Below are 23,795 nucleotides of genomic sequence, written 5' to 3'. Positions count from 1 at the left end.
CAATGTCTTTTGCATTAGAGCGACGGAGAATGTCATGCTATAAATTTCGACTGCACGTAGTACGAGTGCAAGGCGAGGCCTCACACGATTCCTTCGCATTTTAGAGAGAGATGGTAGGTTTTTATTTATTGTTTCCATGCTATGAATTTATAAATTTATGGATGTGCTTTGTATAGAGTCGAGGCTCTAAACAATCAAAATAAAGAGCACCTACAAATAGTGTTGAGAAATGTGGTTTCAATACTGAAAATCTTTTTGATAGTCTTAAAATATATTTTCATCTTTAATTATAAAATTTAAAACTTAAAAAATAGTGTAGATCGAACAAATCTATGAAAACTTGAAAATTGCCAATAAAAAAATACGTTACAAGATGCACTATTTTCAAAACTTGAAATCCAATTTTTTTTTATTTTTTATGTCCATGCATCTTGAGGTCGAGATGATCAATTTAAGGAATTTCGAACATGAAAACAACCTCTTCTAGGGTAATTTTTGAGGTGCGCTCTAATTTGATTGTTTAGAACCTCGCACTTATATAAACTATATCTTTTTTTTATTGTTTCCATGCTATAAATTGATTAGTACAAGTTGAAAGAGTCCCAAGAGAACAGCAAATGAGTTCTTAACATTCAATTGAGAGAGAGAGAGAGAGAGATGGGAGATTTTTTTAATGCTATAAATTTATTAGTATAAATAGAAAGAGTCCTAGGAGAATTGCAAATGAGTTATTAACATTCAAGAGAGAAAGAGATGGCAGGGTGGGCTCCTTACATGGTGATGATCGGGCTGCAACTGGTGATAGCCATAGCAGATATTATGAGCAAAGGAGCTTTGGAGAGAGGCATGAGCTTCCATGTCTTCATTGTCTATAGACTCATTGTCTCCATACTCCTCCTCTCTCCTTTTGCTTACTTTCTGGATAGGTAAACGTCCTTATGTTATAAACTTGCATTTAATTTAATTTAATTTAATTTATTTTGCTTATTAGTGGGAAAACATGCTCCTACCCGTTTGTTCATAAAGAAGTTACCTTTTTTTAATGTGTCCATAAGTGGTGTCGGCAAGATTGAAAACCACAATGTGGTAACTAGGTATGGGGGTGCTACCCCCATGACCCAACCCCTTTTGTTTTTTTTTGGGTAATTCAGTGAGGATAACGAGTCCCAACATGTTTTTTTGAAATCTTTAATGGTTTTTTAATGTATTGGGTGAAAATGGAAGCCTAGACCTTAGCTGAAGTACAAGTGGTGTTATCACCACAACCCCAACTCCATTCTCACGACCCAGTGTAAAAATGCATATATATGTGCTGTTAATTTCCTCAATGCATGTGGATGTAAGTGGACATGTATGTATGTATAGTTTTACATATTTGAATGCATGTGAAAAGTTCATTCTCACCCTTAATATTATTTCCTCTCAATTCGGTTCTTATATGGGATTATATATAATAATACAATTTAAGATACCATTTATTTTTGATACAATGAGGCCATAATTATTTACAACCATTCGATGTAATCTGATAGCTTGAGTGTGTTACAAAATTCAAGAAAATTTCTTTTGAAGTTTGAGCTTGGTAGAATATATGCATCAATCAAATTTTATATCCAATGGTCAAGACTAATTGTGACCACATTGTACGAAAGATAAATGGTCTCAATGCATACATTTCCTCCTTATATTTGTGGGTATGGTTTATAGAGGCATCGATATGAAACAATCGAAGTAAGGGCCATAAATTTTTATGATGGTTTGAAAATCAAACTTTTATCTCTAGCTACAAAATTTATAATAGTGCATTTCAAGCATATCCTAAACACAAAATCTTGAAAATAGATAGTCGAGATAATGTGTTACAAGATACACTATTTTAGAACTTAAAATCTTTTTCTTTTTTTTTTCCATATCCCGACATTTCACTATTCCAGATGATAATTTTAAGGGTTTATTTGAAGCAACTCTTTACTACTAATCTTCCATATCATCTTGAAAGTTATTCATTGTCAAAAGACTAAAAACAACACTTTAGTACTTGTCCTTTGAGTTTGAAGTGCCCTTTACTGTTGCCCTTAAATATTCAAGCAAGTCTCATTGAGGTTTCCAATTACATCTTCCATTGAAAACAACAAAAGCTGGATGAGAACACATATGACGACGAATCTGGGCGAAAACAACGAATGACCTATACATAAATTAATGAGAGGCGGTAGGCTTAGAAAAAGCCAAAAGACATTCTACTCTATCAGGAGTAGAATGTTCATTTACTCCCTCAGGAAAAATCTAGAAATAATTGAAAGATTATAAATTTTAGGGATGCAATATCTTCAACGCAAAGCCCCAATAAAAAAAACTTCCTCATTGTACCCACTATGCACTTTAAAAAACTAATGTCTCGAGATCGAATAGAAGACCATTCAATTTTTAGATGGTGAGATTAAAGAGTTACAGAATTCAAATTTCAAATTTTAGAATTAGAAAATACTCCTAAGAAGGTCTTCTGACAGAGGGAGTAGAAGTAAACTACGCACCTGACGGTGCATAGAATACATGCTAAAAAATCGGTTACTCTTTAGTATGATCGATGATAGAGACATGAAAATGTATTTGTAAAAGATAAACCGTGAAAGTACAAAATGTAAGTTTGAGATGAGGGAATTAATGTTTGAGAAGTTCATTTGTTGCAGGAAGACGCGTCCATCTCTGACAAGGCCAGTCTTTTTCAAATTGTTCTTATTGGCTTTATGTGGGATAACAGGGACGCAGCATGCTTACTTTGCGGGCCTCATGTACTCTTCTCCAACCGTAGTTGGTGCCATGAATAATCTTTGCCCGGCCATCACCTTCATCCTCGCAATATTATTTAGGTATTGCAGATTCTCTTCAATATAACTTAAAAAAACATTTCCTTTTGTTTTATCGGAAAAGTTTATATAGAGCCAAGGCTCTAAACAATCAAATTTGAGCCTATCTCAAAAATTTGATTAGAAGTTGTTGTTTTGATGCTCAAATATGTTTAAATTGATCATCTAGACATCAAGATACATGGACATGAGAAAAAAAAATGGATTTCAAGTTTTGGAAATAGTGTATTTTGTAACGCAGTTTTGGATAGTCAATTTTCAAGATTTTGAAGTTTTCATAGATCAGTCGATCTACACTATTTTTGAAGCTTTAAACTTAATAAATAAATATAATAATATATTTTAAGGCTATCACAAAGATCTCTATTGAAACCACATTTCTCGACACTATTTGAAGGTAGGCTCTAATTTGATTGTTTAGAGCCTAGGCTCCATACCAACTGCACCCTTGTTTTATTGGTATAGAAAAGAATATTGCATTTTTAACCCCTCCCTCAACGAGCCGGGAATAAAAGATCCCACCCAAGATTGTATATACAATTAGCTAAATGCGAGATAGATTAATACAACTATAAATCGAGGGCAAGAAATAATGCAAAAACTAAAATCACAACATAAAGGCACACAATTTATGTGATTCAACCCATAGAGCTCTCCCGACCGAGCAATACCATCAATCAACCTCCTCATCTTTCGTACCTACTGTCACGCCCCAAGAATTTACAATACAGATATTCCTGATATGTGGCAGACAAAACATATATACATTGCTTGATAGGACAAATATGCAGTGGCGAATTCTTACAAGGTAATAAAAGAAAGTTTAGGCACAACTACAAAATCTTCCAGAGTTGATCCTGACGACCACTCAAAATGAAACCGCAGTTATCCTGAAAAATATTTACCATAGTTTGATGAGTTTGGTTACTAAGTAAGTGATCATAATATTCCTAAAAATAATCATCGATGAAAGATAAAAACAAACTTCAAAATGGAGGTCAATAAAAAAAACAATACGAACACAAGGATTTATAAATAACAATTTCACTTTCAAAAATGCAAAATTAAACATAATGCAAATAATTGAAATGCATATAACATTTTAAAGGCAGTGCATAATTCAAAAGATTCCACAAAATTACCCTACTGGCATCCAAAATAGGTCACCTGTATACCCCATTAGCGTCCTAATGGGTCCACTTAATCCCTATTGGCATCCCAGATATGTCCACTTAATCCCTGCAGGTCCACTTATACCTCACCGGCGTACCGGATGAGTCCACTTAATCCCTACCGGCATCTCGGATAGGTCCACTTATACCTCACCGGCGAACCGAATGAGTCCACTTGCATACTTAAATTATTTTTAAATCTTTTTAAACATTCGAAAGCGTTTACTGAAATCATTAATATGAATTTCACTGAAACCATTAATAACAATCACTTTCAATAACATTTCAAAAATAACCAATCAAATATTTTGGGCTCAAATTAGAAAGGTAGCAATTCGTAAGGACATTTTAGCATAATTGCCAATGTATAGAAAAACTCTTATAGAAATTCAAGAGTACGAAATTATCACAATTTATAAGATGTCAATTCACAAATAAACATTTCACAGACAATGCTATAATCAATTGCAAAAATATCAATTTTCAGATAATAAGGCAGTCATTTGCACATGAATTTTACAATGTCTAAATATTCAAAAACAGTAGAAAGAAATCTTACAATTTTACTAAAAGCATAAATATCACGTTTATTTTTAATAATTTTACAGTATCTAAAATTCTCTAATAATAGACACGAAAGATAAATTTATTTCTAAACATTTAAAATTCTTAGTAATAGATAAAGTATCACAATTTTATTAAAAAGATTATTTTTTGAGACAATGAGGTCACTTACACACAAAGCTTATAAAATAAAGATACTGAACGGAAATATTACTATTTATTAAAAACTAACTATTTTTCAGAAGAATGCGATCATTTACTTTAACTTCGAAACTGGGGAAGCAGAAAGAACTAAGAAAACCAGTCTTTTTTTTTTTTTTTTGAATGGAGCTTTTCTACGATTGATCATATTTCAAATTCAGAAAAAAAAATAAGAAAGAACCCAAATGATTTTCTATCCACTGATTTCAATTTGGAGGATCGAACGCCATTAACGCTATTCACATGTTCTTGCCACCATCAATCACTATTAACCCCAGCCACTTTTTTTTTGTATTTAGAGAGAGGGTGGGAATAAATTTGTTAAAAGAGATGTGTAGAGGAGAGAGAGAAAAAGATGTATAAAAAAGAAACACCTCAATGCAAGGTGTCGTTTAACGGAGTGTTATTATTAAACTTTAAGGTGGTAGACCTAAGGTCTACCCAAGTAAAATTGGACCCTCAAGTATACTAACAATGATATCTATTATTTATTGTTAATATAAAAGCAACAATATCCTAACGGTATAGTATTATTCTCTTTATTATTATTATCATTACTAATATATGATTATTAATTAATTAATTTATTTATTTTTGTATTTATTTTAATTAATGTTGTTACACCTACCGCTACCTAGAAAAAGAATATTGAGAGCAACCGGGAGACTTTCTCTCGCCTTTCTTTTAAGCCATATCTCTCTCTTGGAGACCCATCTCCTTCTTAAAAATCCCTTATTATGAACCCCATCACTTGGAGACCCATCTCTTTGAAAATCCCTTCTCATGAACCCTTTTAAGGGTGAGGATTATGAAAAATCTATGTATAGTAAAAATGTGTGTAATTATCAATGTTTTATGACTCAGCCGAGTCTACTTGACCTCAGCCAATGACTGAGGTAAGTGGTCCTCGGGTACCATGTACACCTCCTTAGAAAATAGGTGGTGCACTACTCTCTCTCTCCACCACCCCCCTTTTGTGTTGCTCCATCTCTCTCTGAACCAGATATGCTCTCTCCCTCTCTCTCACAACCAGGTACCCTCTCTCTCAAGGGGGGTGGTTTGCTCACCCCCTTCATTTCTCTCTTAATTTGCACCCTTACAATGGTTGTTGCCTCAGCTTGAAAGCAGTGCTCTGGCTGGGGGAGAGAGATGGCTACTACTCAAGTGAGTTTACTTAGATTCGCCCGAGTAACTCACCTTTGGCCGAATCCAAGAGTGAGTCTTAAAACATTGGTTAATATATTCTCCTATTAATAACAATTAAATAAAAATGCCTATTTACCCAAAAAAAAAAAAAAAAATTGCTTTGCAATTTGCTGAAGTATCAAAGAATACTCCTAGAAACTATAACGTAGCATATGATTATTTTATCAGAGAATCTTATTTGCTCTTCAATTGAATTGGTACTTAATATTTTTGTTCAAAATGCAGGATGGAATGTGTAAACATCAGAATGCACAGAGGGCAAGCCAAGCTTTTGGGTACCTCGATTTGCATAGGAGGTGCTATGCTCTTCACTTTTTACAAGGGTGACAAGTTTCCGCCCCTAAAAGTCCCTTCCACCATTAACATTCATGGCACCAGTGGTGCAAAGTATGCGAAACCAAACTGGGTTAAAGGTTCCTGCTTTGCAATTGTTTCAACATTATGCTGGAGTGTGTTCTTGATCCTTCAGGCTTCAATTTACAAAGTTTATCCGGCCACTCTTTCTATGAATGCGTGGATTTCTTTCCTGGGTGTGTTACAATCGGCAGTGGTTGCGGTGATCTTCGAGAGGACCGCTTCACCATGGATGATCGGCTGGGATCTGGAGCTCTTGGCCTGTTTGTATTATGTAAGTCACAACCTCTCTTTCTATGGACGTTTTAGCTAAAGGTGGAAGTGTGCCGGGTAGCCTGGCTTGGCCCTACAAAATTAGGGCCTGGTTCATGACATGTGGCCCAACGGCCAAGCCACCATAACTCAAGGGCCTGGTCAGGGCGAAGACAGGCCCAACTTTGCCAAGCCCTTATTTTTTATGCTTTCTTTTTTTCATAATTTTAATGGCCCAACCCTAGTCCGGTCCTGCCCCACCTTGATAGGGCTGAGCCTGGGCCTCCTTGGCCTGGTCTGGGTTAGGCCTAGACAAGGATAACGGTCAGGCCGAGCCAGGGCTGGCTAGGCCCAAGCCTGGTTTGTTGCCGACCCTAGTTTTTGTGTAGCTATTGTACAAAAGGAAATTTTAAATAATATTAGTATAAGGAATTTTAAAACCATATTAGTTGGACTATAAAGTGAGGATTTGTACTTTGATTCGCAACAATTAACCATAGTCCCAACTGGTATTTCAAAATCCTGATTGTTTAGATGGATCATCCACCCCATAATTCCGTATTAGATCGCCGGATCGCCAACTTGAATTGGATCAAATCAACGATTTAGAAAATATTTAAAAAAACTGAAATTTTAAAAAATGGGGATTTATTAGGGCGGTAAGGATACCTTCCTAGAACCGGTTCAATCCTGGCTGGATAACACTATGGAAGCTCAATGCAGGGGATTTTGGTTTCGGCAATTGGGTACTCTTTGAACGCTTGGTGCATCTCCAAGAGAGGACCGGTGTTTGTTGCCCTGTTTTTTCCCCTTCAACTTATCATTGCTGCGATTCTCAGCGCCTTTTTCCTCAAGGAACGCCTTCACTTGGGAAGGTTTGCATTTCCCATGATTCTAAATTTCAATAAATTTTGTTGAATAATATAATAAATGGTGCCTTTTTTTTTTAGTTAGAAAACATAATGGTCTCTAACTTGATTGTTTAGAACCTCGGCTCTATACAAACTTTTTCCATCTAATAATGTGATGGTTGGTTATTTTGTCATGAGTTGCAGTGTGATTGGGGGATGTCTCATAATTTTGGGGTTTTATTGCGTTATGTGGGGAAAGAGCAAAGACGATAACAATGAGAAAGCAGAAGACAAAATTCCCATCAAAGATGAGGTGGAAAAAGCAAGCAATTCAAGAGAAGTTGCTGCAACATGAGACTCCATTTATTTCAATGCATAAGGTTTCATGTGTGCGGTGTGGCAACGTCCCCTACTTGGCTATCTCTTAGCTTTCCTTTCATTTTAAAATGAAAAAGGAATTTTAGTGCTTGTTCAGCTGTAAATATTCAGTAATTCCAAAAAGGAATTTTAGTGCTTGTTCAGCTGTAAATATTCAGTAATTCCATCATATTTCTTTTAAGAAATGGGATCTCTAGACTTTAGACTTTAAATTTGAAGTCAATACTTTCCGAATAGTTTAAGTCATGGCTACGAATCTTGGAAATCTGAATTTATTATTTGAGTGAACTTCGGCTTTTCAAGAACTGAAGCTAATATTTGTCTTCTCATTTCAACCCTGAAGGTTTGAGTGGGACCATTTTGAATAAAAATAAAATAAAAAAGGAGAAAAAAAAGGTCACTAATGAAAAAAAAAAATATTAACGAGAATTTTTATAACAAGATTGTTTTAGAGGGACATGAGGATATATTTATGTAAAGATTGTTTTGTAGGCATATAGAGCCGAGAATTTACCCTGTCATCTGGATCTAGATATGGATCCAAGATTTGGATCCAACGGGCTGGATCGGAATCTAAAATTTTGATCTTAATAGAATTCGGATTGGATCTGGGCTCAAGTGGATCCAATTTGGATCTGACCCAATTATTAAAATATTATATATTATTTTATAAATACACATATTTTATATAGTATTTTTTTATATATATTATTTAATATTACTTTATAGATATAAAAATAGCATATAAAATAATATTTTGGATCCAACTGGGCTCGGATCTGGATCCATATCCCATGTATACTTTTTGGATCCAGATTTAGATCTGAATATTCAAATTCAATTGGGTCTGGATGCGGATATAGATCCCATATACTTGGATCCAAATCCCCATCCCGTTGAATATCCCCTAAATACATCAAAGAGGTATTGGACTATGTTAAAAATCCGTATGACAACCCCATCATTAACATCCACAAATTTGTAATTCATGATTCTTATCAAAAGGGATAAAATTTGGTTTGCCCATGGTTAGAAAGCTATAATGGACCGCTCTCCCCACTTCGGTGGCAACACCCCATATTTATTAAAAAAATTTAAAGGGAGGCATGACCAAGCCTTTTAAAATTTTTAAAATTAATTTTAATTTTTTAAAAATATTTCTACGGAGATGATAGGAAAATATACAAATTGTGAGGTTGAACAAATTCCCTTTGGGCTTCAATCTAATGCCAATTTTTCTTTCCTGAAATGGGTGTCCCCTATTCTTTGTAATTCAAAAAAAAAAAAGTTAAAAAAATAACTTTCTAGGGTTTCTTATACTTTTTTTCACAGTCTTCCGAATAGGTTCCAAGAGAATATGAGCACCAAATTTAGGGTGAAACAAATGCTCATAAACCTAGTGACAATTATTGGAACGGTGATATTATCTTCAAGGAAATTTTTTTGTTGGGTATTTACCAGAGTTTTATAAAAGTTACGTGAATTGAATTAATATTTATCTCTACTACATTATTAAGCTAGAAAAGAAAAGAAAAGAAAAGAAAAAAAAACTCAATTCTTTTGTAGGAATCAAACCCCATCTTTTATAGTTATATATATATATATATATATATATATATATATATATATATATATATATATATATATATATATATATATATATATATAAGATACTACAAAATGCTTATAGGGGAAAATGAATAGTGATTTTACCTACTCTCATCACCGTCCAAAGTTCATCACCCGATCACAATTGTCTAATAGTATTTCATTTTTCATTTTTTTTTTTTAAAATTGGAATGACCTAAAATTTGAGTGTGTATTCACTAGAAAAATATGAATGTTCGAAAAATATCAAAAAAATATTTTATATGAAAAAATAACCAAAATACCCCTAAAAAGTTTTAGGGGTATTTTGATCAAATGTTTTTTCTCGAATTATTTTTTTATATATTTTATTATGTGCACCTCACTAAAATGAATACACGCTCCAAATTTCAGATCATTCTGATGTGTAAAAAAAACAATGAAAAATAAAACTCTACTGGATAATTGTGATCGTGCGATGAACTTTGGAAGGTGATGAGGGTAGGCGAAATCATTTTTCATTTTTGCCTATAGTGTTCCATTTTTCTTTTTTTTCTAAAAATCAAAATGACCAGAAATACCCCTAAAAAGTTTCGGAGGTATTTTGTTCATTTTTTCATGTAAAATATTTTTTTGATAGATTTGCTTATTTTTTATGAACACGCGTTCCAAATTTTAGGTCATCCCGATTTGTAGAAAAAACATGGAAAATGAAACATTACCAGACAATCGTGACCGTGCAATGAACTTTGGACAGTGAAGAGGGTAAGCGAAATCACTATTCATTTTCGCCTATAGGTGTTTTGTAGTGTATACATATATATATATGGGATTTTCTAGCATTAACAACCCTCCAAATTACATAGGTTCAAGTTAGAGACCCTTGTGAACCGTATTTTTACTTTTACTGCCCCTATATTACTTGAAAACCAAATGATACAGAAAGGCATTTTAGACTTTTTATTTCCAAACTTGAAAAATTTTGAATTTTGAAATTTAAAACTCTTCTCTCTCTCTCACACACACACATTCCTATTCTTTCTCTCTCTTTGTTGTCTCCATCCTCTCTCTCTTTCTCTCTCCTTATTATCCCCATCCTCTGTCTATCTTTATCTCTCTCCTTGTTGTCCCCATTCTCTTCCTCTTTATTTCTCTCCTTGTTGTCCCCCTTCTTATTATTTCTCTCTCCTTGCAATCTCCCTTCTTATTATTTCTCTCTCTTGATCCCATATCAGAGATTTCCGGTCAAAAGAGAGCGCGGATGGGGGAGGGAAAGGAGAGAGATAAAGAGAGAGAGAATGGGGGATAACAAAAAGAGAAAAAAGAATATAAAGGTGTGAAAGAGATCAGCTTTAAATTTCAAATAAAAAATCCAAAATGGCCTTCTATATCTATTGGTCTTCAAGTCATATAGGGGCAATAAAAGTAAAAATATGGTTCACAAGGGTCTCTAACTTGAACCTATGTAATTTGAGGGGTTGTTAACTCTAGAAAATCCCATAGGGATAATCTAAACTTCATCAAATTACAAAGGTTCAAGATAGAGAGAGTTGTTAATGATGGATTTATTAATTTTGTAGTCTATTTTTTTAAAAAAAGTTACTTTTATAAGGGGTAATTTTATAAATATTAATACAAGTCAAAAGGTACTTTTGTCATCTATATAAAGGATAAAGTTGAAATTTTAACTAAATGACAATGACACTCTACAAATAAATTTTTAGGATACTAACTTCCAAAATACCATTGTACTTTTATGAAAATATCAAATTTGTCTTTGCTTGATGGTAAAGTTACCTATTTAAATAATTTTTTAATAAAAAAGTAATGATTGTTTTGATAAATACACTCATTACAACCCTTTCTAACTAGAACCATTGTATTTTGAGGGTTTGCTAACTCAAGAAAAACCCATATATATATATATATATATATATATATATAAATAAATAAAAAAGCTGGGGTTAGCCCACCAGCTCATATGAACATATGAGCCCAACGGCCCAAATTTCGATATGACGATTACGGATGTTCGATATTGTTTGAATTTATTTTTTTTTTCTACAAATCCAAATCATTTGAAATTTTAGACGTGTGTTCATAAAAAATAGACGAATCTACGAAAAATATCAAAAAAATATTTTACATGAAATAAAAATACCTATAGGCGAATTGCTACAGTGTGTTGCCCCCGCCTCGGACATGCTATGTCAATGATGGTTTTGCTTAAAAATAGCCTGACGGTCTCCGTATATTTTGTGTGTCAATTTTGAGTGAAAAAAAATCTTGCCACATATATGCTATATATGTAACAAACCGCCATGGACGTAGGGTTTCTTACACTTTTTCTCACAATCTTATTCACCGTGTCCAAGAGAACAATTTAGGGCGAAACAAATGCTCATAAACCTAGTGACAATTATTGTAACTGTGATATTATCTTCAAGGAAATTTATCATGATGTTAAGGTCTTTTTTGCTGGGTATTTATGAGCTTTATAAAAGTTATATATATATATATATATATATATATATATATATATATATATATATATATATATATATATATATATATATATATATATATATATAAGCTGGGATTAGCCCACTAACTCATGTGTACATATGAGTTCAACGACCCAGATTGAATCTGGGCCGATCTGACGATTACGGATATCTAGTAGTTTTTGAATTTTTATTTTTACAAATTCAAATCACTTTTAATTTTATGCGTGTTTATCAAAAATAGGTGAATCTTCAAAAAATATCAAAAAATTATTTTACATGAAATAAATTGACCAAAATGCTCCTGAAAAGCTTCGGGAGGTATTTTGATCATTTATTTTACGAATAAATTTTTTTATATTTTTATTAGGTGCTCCTTGATGAGTAGAACACACGCATAAAATTTTAAGTGATTTGGATCTGTAGAAAAAAAAAAATTTCAAGCACTACTGGACATCCGTGATCGTCTGATCGGTCCAGATTCAATCTGGCCCTTTAGGCTCATATGTTCATATGAGCTAGTGAGCTAACACCAGCTTTTTCCAGATATATATATATGGAAAAAGTTTATTTAGAGCCTACGCTCTAAACAATAAAATCAGAACCTACTACAAAAGTTTTACCAAAAGAGATTGTTTTGATGCCCAAATATCTTCAATTGATCATTTCGACATCAAGATGCATGGACATGAGAAAAAAATGGATTTCAAAGTTTAGAAATAGTGTATTTTGTAATGTATTTTTGGACCGTCAATTTTCAAGATTGTTTTCATAAATCTGTCGATCTACACTATTTTTGAAACTTTAAACTTCATAAATAAAGATGAAAATATATTTTAAGGCTATCACAAAGATTTTTAATGTTGAAACTACATTTCTTGATACTATTTGAAGGTAGGCACTAATTTGATTACTTAGAGCCTAGGCTCTATACAAACCGCACCCTTTACATATAGATTAAAAATTGCTGCTATAGTGTGAGTTCTGGTACCAAATTTGTTAGAGAAATAGAAGAATGTCGTGGTTTTTCTTTGGATTTTATATGCAAAAATGTTATAGCAGAAATAAAGGGTGAAAGAGAACACTTTCGAATGCTTAGTATTAAATTTTTAGAAGAGTCTAGGATAGAGTTGTTGCAACTTTTTGCCATAGTGTGGGCTTGATATTTAATTTGTTGGCTTGTTTGTTATTTTTGGGTAATTTAGTGGAGAAGATACGCCTCTACCTATTTTTTTTAAATAGTTTAAAAATTATTTTTATTATTTATTTTTATTTTTTTAAAAGTGTTTATAGTTCAAATAGTTTAAAAATTAGTTTTTTGAAAGTGTTAGTGGGGCTGTGTGGGTGGGAGTTAAAACCATGATAACAAGGGTGTGGGCATTCCACCACGACCCAGCCCCTTTCCCAATTTATTGGTTTTAGAGATGTTATAGCAGAGGACACTAATGAATGCAAGATATTTCATTATTAAATCACATAAATGTCAACAATAGGTGTCATCTAATTAATAAATTGAAAAGTTATTAAAACTGTATTATATTTAGTATTTATCTAATAATTTATTATTACTATATCATTATTTATTGTAATTTCATTGGTGGAGATTATGATAACTACATTGTATTGTCTATTAATGATAATTATAAAAATTACAATTTTATATTTTTATATAATTAGTATTTCAGTCTAAAAACAATGATGACTTTAAACTTTTTCTTAACCCGTCTCATGTCCACGTAAAGGGCTATGGTTTTTTCAATTAATTAAAAAAAGGTTAAGATGGACATAGTTTTTCCAATTAATTTGGAAAAGGCTAAGATGATGATGATGATGATGATGATATAATTATTAGTATTTGTCAGTAATAATTAACATGATGATGGTTAATCATTTTCATTCCATTAACTATGATTAATCATTTTGATTCCATTAACTAGAATCCCAAACTATTATGATATTTATAACTAAAATAACTTTATAATTATTAACATCATGACGATTAATCATCATTTTGATTCGATTAACTAGAATCCCAAAGTATTATGATATTTATAACTAAAAAAGGAAAAATAAACAATCAGTTAAAGAGATACTTATGAATAATCTTTTGAGATCAACGTACAGTAGTAACCAGTTGAAAATATAAGGAAACAATCTCTTGTGATGTGATAGTGCTTGCCTATAAAATCATTAACTATTTTCAGAAAAACCCTCAAAGGGATAACGATGATTACGAAATGAGTTTTATCTATAATCAGCTTCTTCCGCATCTTCCTCCTTTAGGAAACTAGAAAATCAGCCTCTACTGCTCGGAATACTGCTCAGAAGTTGCAGACAAGCCACCAGTGTCTCCCTCCTCTACTGCTACTGCTGCTCGGAATACTGCTCGGAACTTGCAGACCAGTGACCATCGTCTCCCTCCTCTACTGCTCAAATACTGCTCCGAAGAGAACAGAGTAAAGAACAATAATGAGTTTATTTTGGTCCGGTTCATATCCTTCAGAAAAAGGTAACTTGTAACATTCATTGTTCTTCATTCCTATTAAACTCCACGTTAATTTATGTCATATGTTATGTCAAATATGTTGCATCTCTTCAACTAGACGTTTGTTCTATTACCATTTTATATCAACAGTTGTGTTAATTTATATCAACAATTGTGTCAATTTAATTATTAATTATGGGATGAGGCTTTATGAAAACAAAATAAATCCTCACAGCAAATCCCCGTCTAGAAAGCATTTTGGCAACGGAAATCTCCATGGATCTACATCAATTTTCGATACCGATTATAAAATTTGAAACAAAAAAATGGTATAGATCTTGCGGATTTATGAATACTTAATTTTAGGGTGAAATAGGCGGTCTAGATAATTTGTTATAATATATATTATTTTTAGAGCTTAAAATCCTTTTTTTTTTCGCATCTGATATGTTCAAACCAAGATGATCGATGTAAAGGTTTTCCGATGCTTAAAATGTAATTCTTGATTAAACGTGAAGTGAGGCTTTACTTATTTTGGTAGGGCAACTGCCCTATCAAACCATTTTCCTTCCTTTAGTTATTAATGTTCCACGGTTTATTGTCTAATATGATTATCTACTTACTTTGCGTGGGATGTTTTTTTGATGATAACATGTAGGTCACAAAGTTGAGTCATATATTCACATGTTGTCATTTTTAACTGTATTATTATACAAAATAATAATTTTCTCGCCCCAAAATAATGAGTTATCTCTTTGTACTAGCTGATTTTCTTAGTTTTAAGAATTTTTATTAGTTTCTAATGAGTTTTCATGATTTAACATATTAAGAAAGATTTATTACTCATTATTTTTAATAATGGATTTCTAAATACTCTTTTAATATTATGTTGTCTTTCCCGCAGATCATACCAGTTTCAACAAACGTTTTCTTTTAAATACAAAAAATTATTTCAACAAAGACTTCTTTAAATAAATTTTCATTATTTTAAAATTTGGGATTATCTTATTTTTAAAAAAATTTAATAATAAATTTCAAGATACTTTTTCACTGTTCTTTTTTCCATAAAAATATGCTCTACTAATTTCAAAGAAATATTCTAAAAGCTTGTTTATTTTATTATTATTATTAAATTAATCACACAGGCACACACCCAAAAATGGGAAATATGATACTAGCTTTTTCTTCTTTTTTTTTGGATTTTTAATAATTTTATGTTTTATTAATTTCATAACTTTTAAAAAAGTGAGATTCCCTGGACAATTTTGAGTGCTTCACTCTTCATTTGTAATATTAATTGAAGCCTTTTTGCTTTAATCTAGATTTAAGTGTATTAATAGACATGCTTTGGAAAGCTAATACTTATATTTTAGTTATATGATTTTTTATGCATTAAAATTTTTATTTAGAATTATTTAGTAAACCCCAATACAAAAAGAAAAATAACGTCATGCTATAAAATATGCAGTAAAATAATAATTCCACTAGACAATAATCTAGAAAATATATAGCTTTATGCATGTGTATTTATTGCAGTTTTTTATTTATTAAATTTTTTTAACATTATTATGAACGTCATGGTCTGTGTGCACATACTATTCTAAATTTTTTGATTAAGTTTCCATGAAATATTATAAAATTTATTTTTACTGTTATATTATAAAAATTATTGTTTATAAATTTCTTTTTAAGAAGGATCATAGGTTAATGGATTGGTTAAGGATCATTCTTGAAGCTCTCATAGATTGAATTTATAAATTTATTTATGTGAATGCATATTCACATGTTTATTTACATAATCACTTATTTCATTTCTATGGACAACGCCCCCGGCTTGTATTGGTAAATCAGATATAAATGTTTCAGAAAATGAGGGTTTCTTCTTTTGAAAGAAAATTTCTTTGAAAGGGTATTAATTTCTGATTGTTGGAGTTTCCCTTCCAATTTTTTTTGACTTTAACGGACCTAATCCTTTTCATGTGTGAAAAAAGCAAATACGTAAACTTCATTTCAAATAAATCATAATCAAAACTAGGTTTTTTTTTTTTTTTTCAAGGTGAATGTAAATAGGTGGTCCATCTAAAAACAATTGAAATAAACGGTTGAAATGTTTTTTTAATAGAATTATTATTTTTATTTTTCAAAATTTATTTATTTTTCATATTCATAATCTCCATGCTAGAGATTACATGTCCTAAAAAATTAAGTCTGAAAGTCTATCTCAAAAATAGATTTTTAAGAGGCGACTCATTTCTACATGGACTCATTAGAAACCTTCTTCGAGCAACAGCAGTAGAATTGTAACAATAGATATTACTTAATCACTTATATTAATTAATTTGATATAATTATAAGATATCTTTTTTCTAAAAAAAATCTGTAACATATTTATGCTATAAGCCTTCAAATATTCTGATAAATTCCTTTTAATGGGTTTTGGTAAAATAATGACAAATACAAATTTGCTGAGAGATAACTGTCACTTTCCATAATACAAATTTGCTGAGAGATAACTGTCACTTTCCGTTGAACTATATAGAAAAAGTAGATAATATACTCAATCATATTTATTTAATTTTTAGACACCGATTCCACATCATCGTTTTCCTAAATGTCTCTCCTATTAGTTGCTAAATGTAACCTCTTATTAGTTGCTGAAAATTTTCCTAAAATTTTCCTATTTTGGCTTCTAAATTCATAAAGAGATATTTTCTTGTTGAAATTTTTTCTAAATTCATAGAGAGATTGATATTTTCTCACTGAAAAATTTCCTAAAACCATGTTTGACATTTTCTCAATTATTTTCCCTTCTAAATTTGGAGACATTCTCAGTAAATCTCGTACATGCTTCTAAAGTTTAAATCAACTTTCTTTTAAATTTAACTTCTAAATTTAAATCAATTTTTTATGAATGAATTTGTGGTATCCTTTGTTTGGAAATTGATATCCTTAGAATCTCACAAAATCTCAAAAGAATATGCTTACTCTCCAAATTTTTTTTAAAAATAGTGATTTACATATAGACCCTAAATTTTTTTTTCTAAAATACGAAAAAAATAGAGTGATTTACATGGTAAACCTAATTTTTTTCTCTATTATATGAAATACTCCATTTATAGGTAGAAATTACCTACATTTATAGGTGGAAATTATAAATAAAGTCGTTCAACCCACTTTTTTTTTTTTTCAAAAGAAAAATTATGCTTCTCGGACCGAATTTTAATTATTTTTTTTTTTGTTTTTATGTTATTAGGGAACCACCGGCACTGCCCTACTAACAAAAAAAACTTCAAAAAAATAAAACAAAATTGGGACAAAAAATTCGAGCAATTTTGAAAAAAAAAAAAAAAAAAAGGCTTTCATGAGCATTTTGTATGTTAAAATAAATTTTAGGGTCCGTACCCATACCACCTTGGTCCTCATTATTTTTTCCTTGTGTGATTTCTCACCCTCTCTTCTTCTCCTTTGAAGAGGCAGCCACCATGGACGATCCAGAGAAAGAAGCCTCCACCTCCTCTGAAACAGGTGATGAGAATAAAGACTATCGGGATCATCTGGACAACGCCATTGACAATGCATGGGAGAATGCAGCTGTTGGTTTCATTAACTTCGACACGAATGTCTATGCTCCATTCTTCACGGCAATGGAGAAATCATTCAATTATTTAGCTCATCAGTGGGATGCATGTCCGTGTGCTCAGGCTCAAGCCTCGGCTCACCCTTGGGCTAAGTCACTACCGTATGCTCGAACAAGGACTGGAAGGCTTAATTTGGCTCGGGAGCTTGCTCGGGCTCACCTGCAAGCTTATACAATGGCTTCATCGGTGGATTGGAAAGATGCTCTTGAAACTGCCAAAGAAACCTGGGCTCAAGCATATGCTCAAGCCCCAATCTGGTACCCAGAACCTAACCACGGTCCCCCAGTCCCGAACCCTATACGGGCAACAGCATGCGGCCCAACCGCTCCAACCCAAGTCCTGTCCTCTCGGCCTTCATCGATCCGGGACCCAGTGTCATCGATCCGGGACCCAGTGCATACACTGGGCATGGTTTGGAATCCAATTCTTGCCCCTGCTCCAAGTGCTCAGGTATGGAACCCAATTCTTGCCCGTGCTCAGGCCTGGAACCCAATTCTTGCCCCTGCTCCAAATGCTCAGGCTAATTGTAATTAAGACTCCCTATGGAGTCTTTTAGTTTGTTTTTACTTTGTGACAAAGCAGGCTGAGAATTGTGTGGTTAAATGTAATTACCACCATTTCTCATCTCTAAGGTTTCTTAATACAACTAAGCTTAACCGCAGTAACACCATTTGGCACGTTTCTTAATACAACTAAGCTTAACCGCAGTAACACCAGTTGGTACACCAGTAAAGGGAAAATTACAAAAAAAAAAAAAAAAACCCTCAAAACTTAACTTTCAATGTCTTTAGGGCGGTCTCAAGCAATGTGCTACTGGATGGGTCCAAAAGTCAGATCTGGCTAAAATGATTTTTGTGTAATGTGTTCATGGGTATCTGGTCAAAATGATTTTTGTGTAATTTGCTCATTTTTGTATAATGTGCTCATGGGTATCTGGCCAAAATGATTTTTGCGTAATGTGCTATTTTTTTTTGTGTAATGTGCTAATGGGTCAAATCTGGCCAAAATGATTTTGTGTAATGTGCTAATGGGTCAAATCTGGCCAAAATGATTTTTGTGTAATGTGCTAATCGGTCCAAAAGTCAATGTCAAATCTTAGCATGAATGATTTTTGTGCATGGGACGGGCAATTATGTCTAATTGGCAATGTGCTACTCGGCAATGTCAAAGCATCAGCCAAAATGATTTTTGTGTACTGAAATGGCATTTCTGTCTAAAAAATGAACTTTTTATTTTGGGGGTATTTGCATAAAAAATTTGTTTTGGGAAAAGAAAAAACAATGAGAAAAAAAGTTAGGTTGGGGTAAGTTGCATAAAAAGTGTGGTATTGAGGTTTTTTTTTTTTTATAACTTTCCTAATAATCAACCAAAAGTATGGAGGTTTTGCAGCCATTTTCCAATAGGGCTAGGAGCGAAGCACCCCAAATATGTCAGGAAAAAAAATACTTAGTGTCACAATAAGTGTAAACCTTTTACAGTGGATGCAATGTGTGTAAGTAGGGCAATGGGCCGGCTCAGACCCAAGCCTAGCCCTAGCCCTGTGCAGGCTGGGCCTAATTAACCCAAAGGTCTACCTAGGCTAGCCCCATCATGGGCCTAATTAACCCAAAGTTAGACCTAGGCTAGCCCCATCATGGCCATCTTCTACGCATGCCCTTGGGCCACAAAACCTGCCCCTTTCCGGGCCATGGCCATCTTCTACACCTGGCCCTAGGCCACAAAACCTGCCCCATTCCGGGCCACGCCAAGCCAGGCCAGGCCATCCCTAACGAACCCAAAGGCCGAGCTAGGATAACCCTATCGTGGCCTACTCTTAGGCCCAACCCTCGAGCCACATTTTGTACCCCATGCCCTAGTTTTTTAGTACCACACCAAGCCACAGTTTTTTAGTGTCAGACCAAGCCACCAGCCCATTGTCAATCCCAGTAGGGATGTGGTTTGTATAAGTAGGGCAAGGAGCGGTCCTTGGCCCTCTCTCGGATAATAACCCGAAGGTTGAGCTATGCAAGCCCTATCATATCCCTCTCTAACTCCGCCCTTGGGGCACAAAACCTGTCCTTATTTGGGCATGCTAGGAATGAACCTAAAGGTCGAGCTGGGCTAGCCCTATCTAGCCCTCTTATAGGCCTAGCCCTCATGCAACATTTTGAGGCCTAGGCCCTAGTTTTTTTAGGGCTAAACCAACCCTTGGGCCATATTTTGTAACACAAGCCCTAGTTTTAAAGGACTAGGTCAACCCTTGGGCCACATTTTGTGGCCCAGGCTCTAGTTTTTTAGGGTCATACCAACCCCTCACCCAATGTCTGCCCAAGTAGGGCCCACAAGCCCATTACTAGACCCAATATAGGCTGATTGCCAAAAGATGCAATTCCAATGCTGGAAACTCATATAATAATATAAAAATTCATTTGCACTCCTAATTATGAAATTTAAAGCTCCAAAGATGGTGTAGATGCAACAAATATATAACAATACAAAATCTTTAAAATTGATAGTGTATATAATATATTTTCAAGACTTGGGATCTTTTTTTTTTTTTTTACATCTATGCATCTCTAGCTCGAGATGATGAACTGTAAGGTTTTCTATTTTGTAACAACCATTTCCGATGGAGTTTGAAATTCTTTGCTCCTTGTTGCACCATTGAGAGAGTCCCCTCAATAAGAATGTCTCCCAAAAAACCTCTGGTGACAATGATTTCCAAACCATGCAGGAGAGCAAATTTCAGCTTGATTAGCCGAAATGATGCCACAAGGTCCCGCATAAGAGAGAAAAATTGTCCCTTCATGGTTTCGAAGCAGTCCGCCAACCCCAACACTGAGCTTATGTCAAAATTTAGTTTGAGAGAGCCCACAAGAGGCAGCTTCCAAACTGAATGAGGACGGCAAATGTGGGAGAATCAGATTAACATGAACGTCCTTATTCAACTATACCTGCCCTTCATTATGTTTTACTTGGGAATTTCAAGGAAAAAGCAAAAAATGGCAGGACACTCACTGTACAGTGCTATTGTTGTATATAGATGAAAAAAGACAGTATCTTATTCCACAAATGAATTCTTTTCCTTGGAAATAAGATTAAAACGCTCCCTTCGACCAAAATATACTATTAGTCCCTCATATACCTAGGAATACTTTTCTGATCCCAATGAACGTCAATTTGATGGAATAATTAGATCTAGGACTTATAAAAAGTTTTTCATATCCCAATTTCTGTAGAACCTTATGGAAAAAAATTATATGAAGTTGCAACCTTAAAATGTAGAATTACAAATGCGTTCCATCGGAAAATATTGTTTTAATGTTGAAAAACCCACCCTCTTATTGATCATCTTGACATTGAGATTAATGAATATGAAACAAAACAAAAAAAAGATTTCAAGTTCCAGAAATAGTGCATCTTACAGTACATTATCTAGACCGTCTATTTTCAAGTTTTTCATATGATAATAGATCTACTTGATTAACCATTTTTGGAGCCACACCCATACACATTAGATGAACAATTTTGGAAAACAAAAAGTTGATTTTGAATAGTTAAAGGCCTGGATCTTAATGTTAACTAAATGGATGGTCTAGATTCATTGTTCAAGAGTGAATATAGCTCGACAGGAATTTGGTTTTTGGGACCATTCTATTTTTTATTTTCACATTAAAATAAAAGGAAATAGGTTTTTAAATTTTTTTTAATTTGTTGCTTTTCACATCCTTCAATTCATATCCAAACCCAAGTTTAAACGATTGGGACCCATACATAAAACTGCATTTGGGCATAATTTTTCAAAAAACAAAACATAATAACAACATTTATGAGCAAGAAAAGCCAATTCTCTTTTCCTGCAGTCTTTTTGTCATTGCTCAACCAAATCATCAAAAATTTGATTCTAGATGTTGGTACTAGATTCCTCTCAAAGATTCTTATAGAAATTTGTTGAATTTAAAATCTAAATCAGAAGAATTCAGTATTCAAATTTGGGAGGTTTTTTTAACCCGAAATTTTAAAATCTTTAATTTCTCTCTCATTTTTTGAGTAAAGTTTCTCAAATTTATCCTAAATTGTTCCTATTATACTAATCTGCAAAAGCCCTAACAATGTTTATTTGAATCAAACCAAAAAAAAAAAAGCAATTTTGTTTTTTTATTTTCCTATATTTTATCTGCCTTTTATTCTCAAAATATTTTTTTTAGTTGAACTTTTTTATTTTCACTTTGTTTTATATTTCTTATTAGGTGAAATAGAACTACACATTAATTTCAAACATATTTTATATATTTATGTAGTATTTGTAATTTTTGCTTTTTTTCTTTGTTTTTGGTGGTTTGAATCAACCTGACAGACTTGGACCTAGCAGGTGCCTATTTGGAGTTAAACACTAGAAAAAAACTAATTCTAAAATTGAAAATAAAGTATGGGAAATGCAAAAAGTTGACAGGTTTTATAAAGATTAGATAAATTTACCTATTTATGAAATGTCTATTTCACAAATGCCTCATCTATCAGCCAAGAGACCCGAGGCAATGATGCATACTTTCCTATGGGAATCATTTGAGGAGAGGGAAAAATTTCACTTGCTAAGAACTATATAAGATGGATAAATAAGAATTTTGTGCTGATAGGATTAAGGGTTTTCAAACTCATCTTATATGTGGAAAGCAATTTTTTCTCCCATGCAAATAATGGAGAGGAATGTTAGATGGCAGGTTGGTAGAGGGGATAGCCTATTGTTTTGGCATATCAAGTGGCTTGGAGATAAGCCTCTAAACAAAAAAATTTCCTAGCTTTTTGAATGCGTTTCAAGTCCACAAGCCAAAGTGATTGATATGATTTCAATAGTGTAGGGAAAAGTGGTGTGGAATGTTAATCTTCTTTATAACAAATTTCTTAATGTGATTGCGAATCAGTTTGTCTCTTTGATATACAATTTGGAGGAAGTGTATATTTCAAGTTCTGAGAAGGATGACATTGTTTGGGAATTGGAGAATGATGGTCAATTTTTAATTAAATCTGTATATAGAATGTTCTTTCATGATCGATGGAGATGGTTATACCCAAATCTTTCTAAAATTTGGAAGTGACCTATATCTATCTCATAAGGTACAAGCTTTTGTTTGGTTGGCTATGCCAAAAAAAAATCTTAACTATTAATAACCTTGTTAAGAGGGGCATGGTTCTATCGAATGTGTGCTTCATGTGTAAAAATGATGGGGAGTTAGGACCTCACATTTTCTTCTATTGCGCCTTTGCTTTCCGAATTTGGGAATGGTGCCTTCAGTAGTTGGGGATAGCATGCATGTTGCCCTCAAACTTGTTAGACATTATTACATAGTTTTTAATAATTCAATTACCTGAAGAGGGCAAGGAGTTGTAATGATTCTTAGAGATGTGTTATGGGAGACATGGAACGAGAGGAATTGGATGACTTTTGATCGGTCATCATTGCCTTTTGAGTGGGTGTTATTCAATATCAAACCTCCTTTGTAGAGCTAATCGTCTATTTTGAAAGAAAGATGGGGGGAACGAGATTCACATACTAACAAATCTTCCAAATTTGTTTAAGCTAGGTATGGTGAAATGTAAGCCAAAAGTCAAGTGGGTTCCTCAATTGCAAGGTTGATATAAATTGAATTATGATGAGAGCTCTAAGGTAATCCAGATGTTGCTAGAGAAGAGGAAGTGGTGAGAGATCAGAGTGAGAATGTCATGTTTTGTTATGCTGGCCCTTGTGGGAATATAAGT

At 33.1% G+C, this 23,795-nt stretch overlaps 2 protein-coding genes across 2 annotated transcripts; both read left to right on the top strand.

The window, feature by feature from the left end:
• The first annotated feature begins 753 nt into the window (after positions 1–753).
• On the top strand, positions 754–8,030 carry LOC18434018 (WAT1-related protein At2g39510). The gene is made up of 5 exons (XM_088850567.1): positions 754–926; positions 2,691–2,870; positions 6,236–6,638; positions 7,340–7,491; positions 7,672–8,030. Exons 1-5 carry the CDS (start codon positions 754–756, stop codon positions 7,820–7,822), a joined length of 1,059 nt encoding a protein of 352 aa, XP_088706693.1. The 3' UTR covers positions 7,823–8,030.
• A 6,120-nt stretch (positions 8,031–14,150) lies between these two features.
• On the top strand, positions 14,151–18,764 carry LOC148780223 (uncharacterized). Its single transcript, XM_088848845.1, has 2 exons — positions 14,151–14,445; positions 17,893–18,764. The coding sequence occupies exons 1-2, from the start codon at positions 14,406–14,408 to the stop codon at positions 18,591–18,593; spliced, it is 741 nt and encodes a 246-aa protein (XP_088704971.1). The 5' UTR covers positions 14,151–14,405; the 3' UTR covers positions 18,594–18,764.
• The last annotated feature ends 5,031 nt before the right edge of the window (positions 18,765–23,795 follow it).

This window comes from Amborella trichopoda, chromosome 10 (assembly GCF_054954075.1).
Source record: "Amborella trichopoda isolate Santa Cruz 75 chromosome 10, AtrichopodaSantaCruz75HAP2 v2.0, whole genome shotgun sequence".
Classification (NCBI taxonomy): Eukaryota; Viridiplantae; Streptophyta; class Magnoliopsida; order Amborellales; family Amborellaceae; genus Amborella; species Amborella trichopoda.
This window is presented reverse-complemented; position numbering and strand designations above follow the sequence as displayed.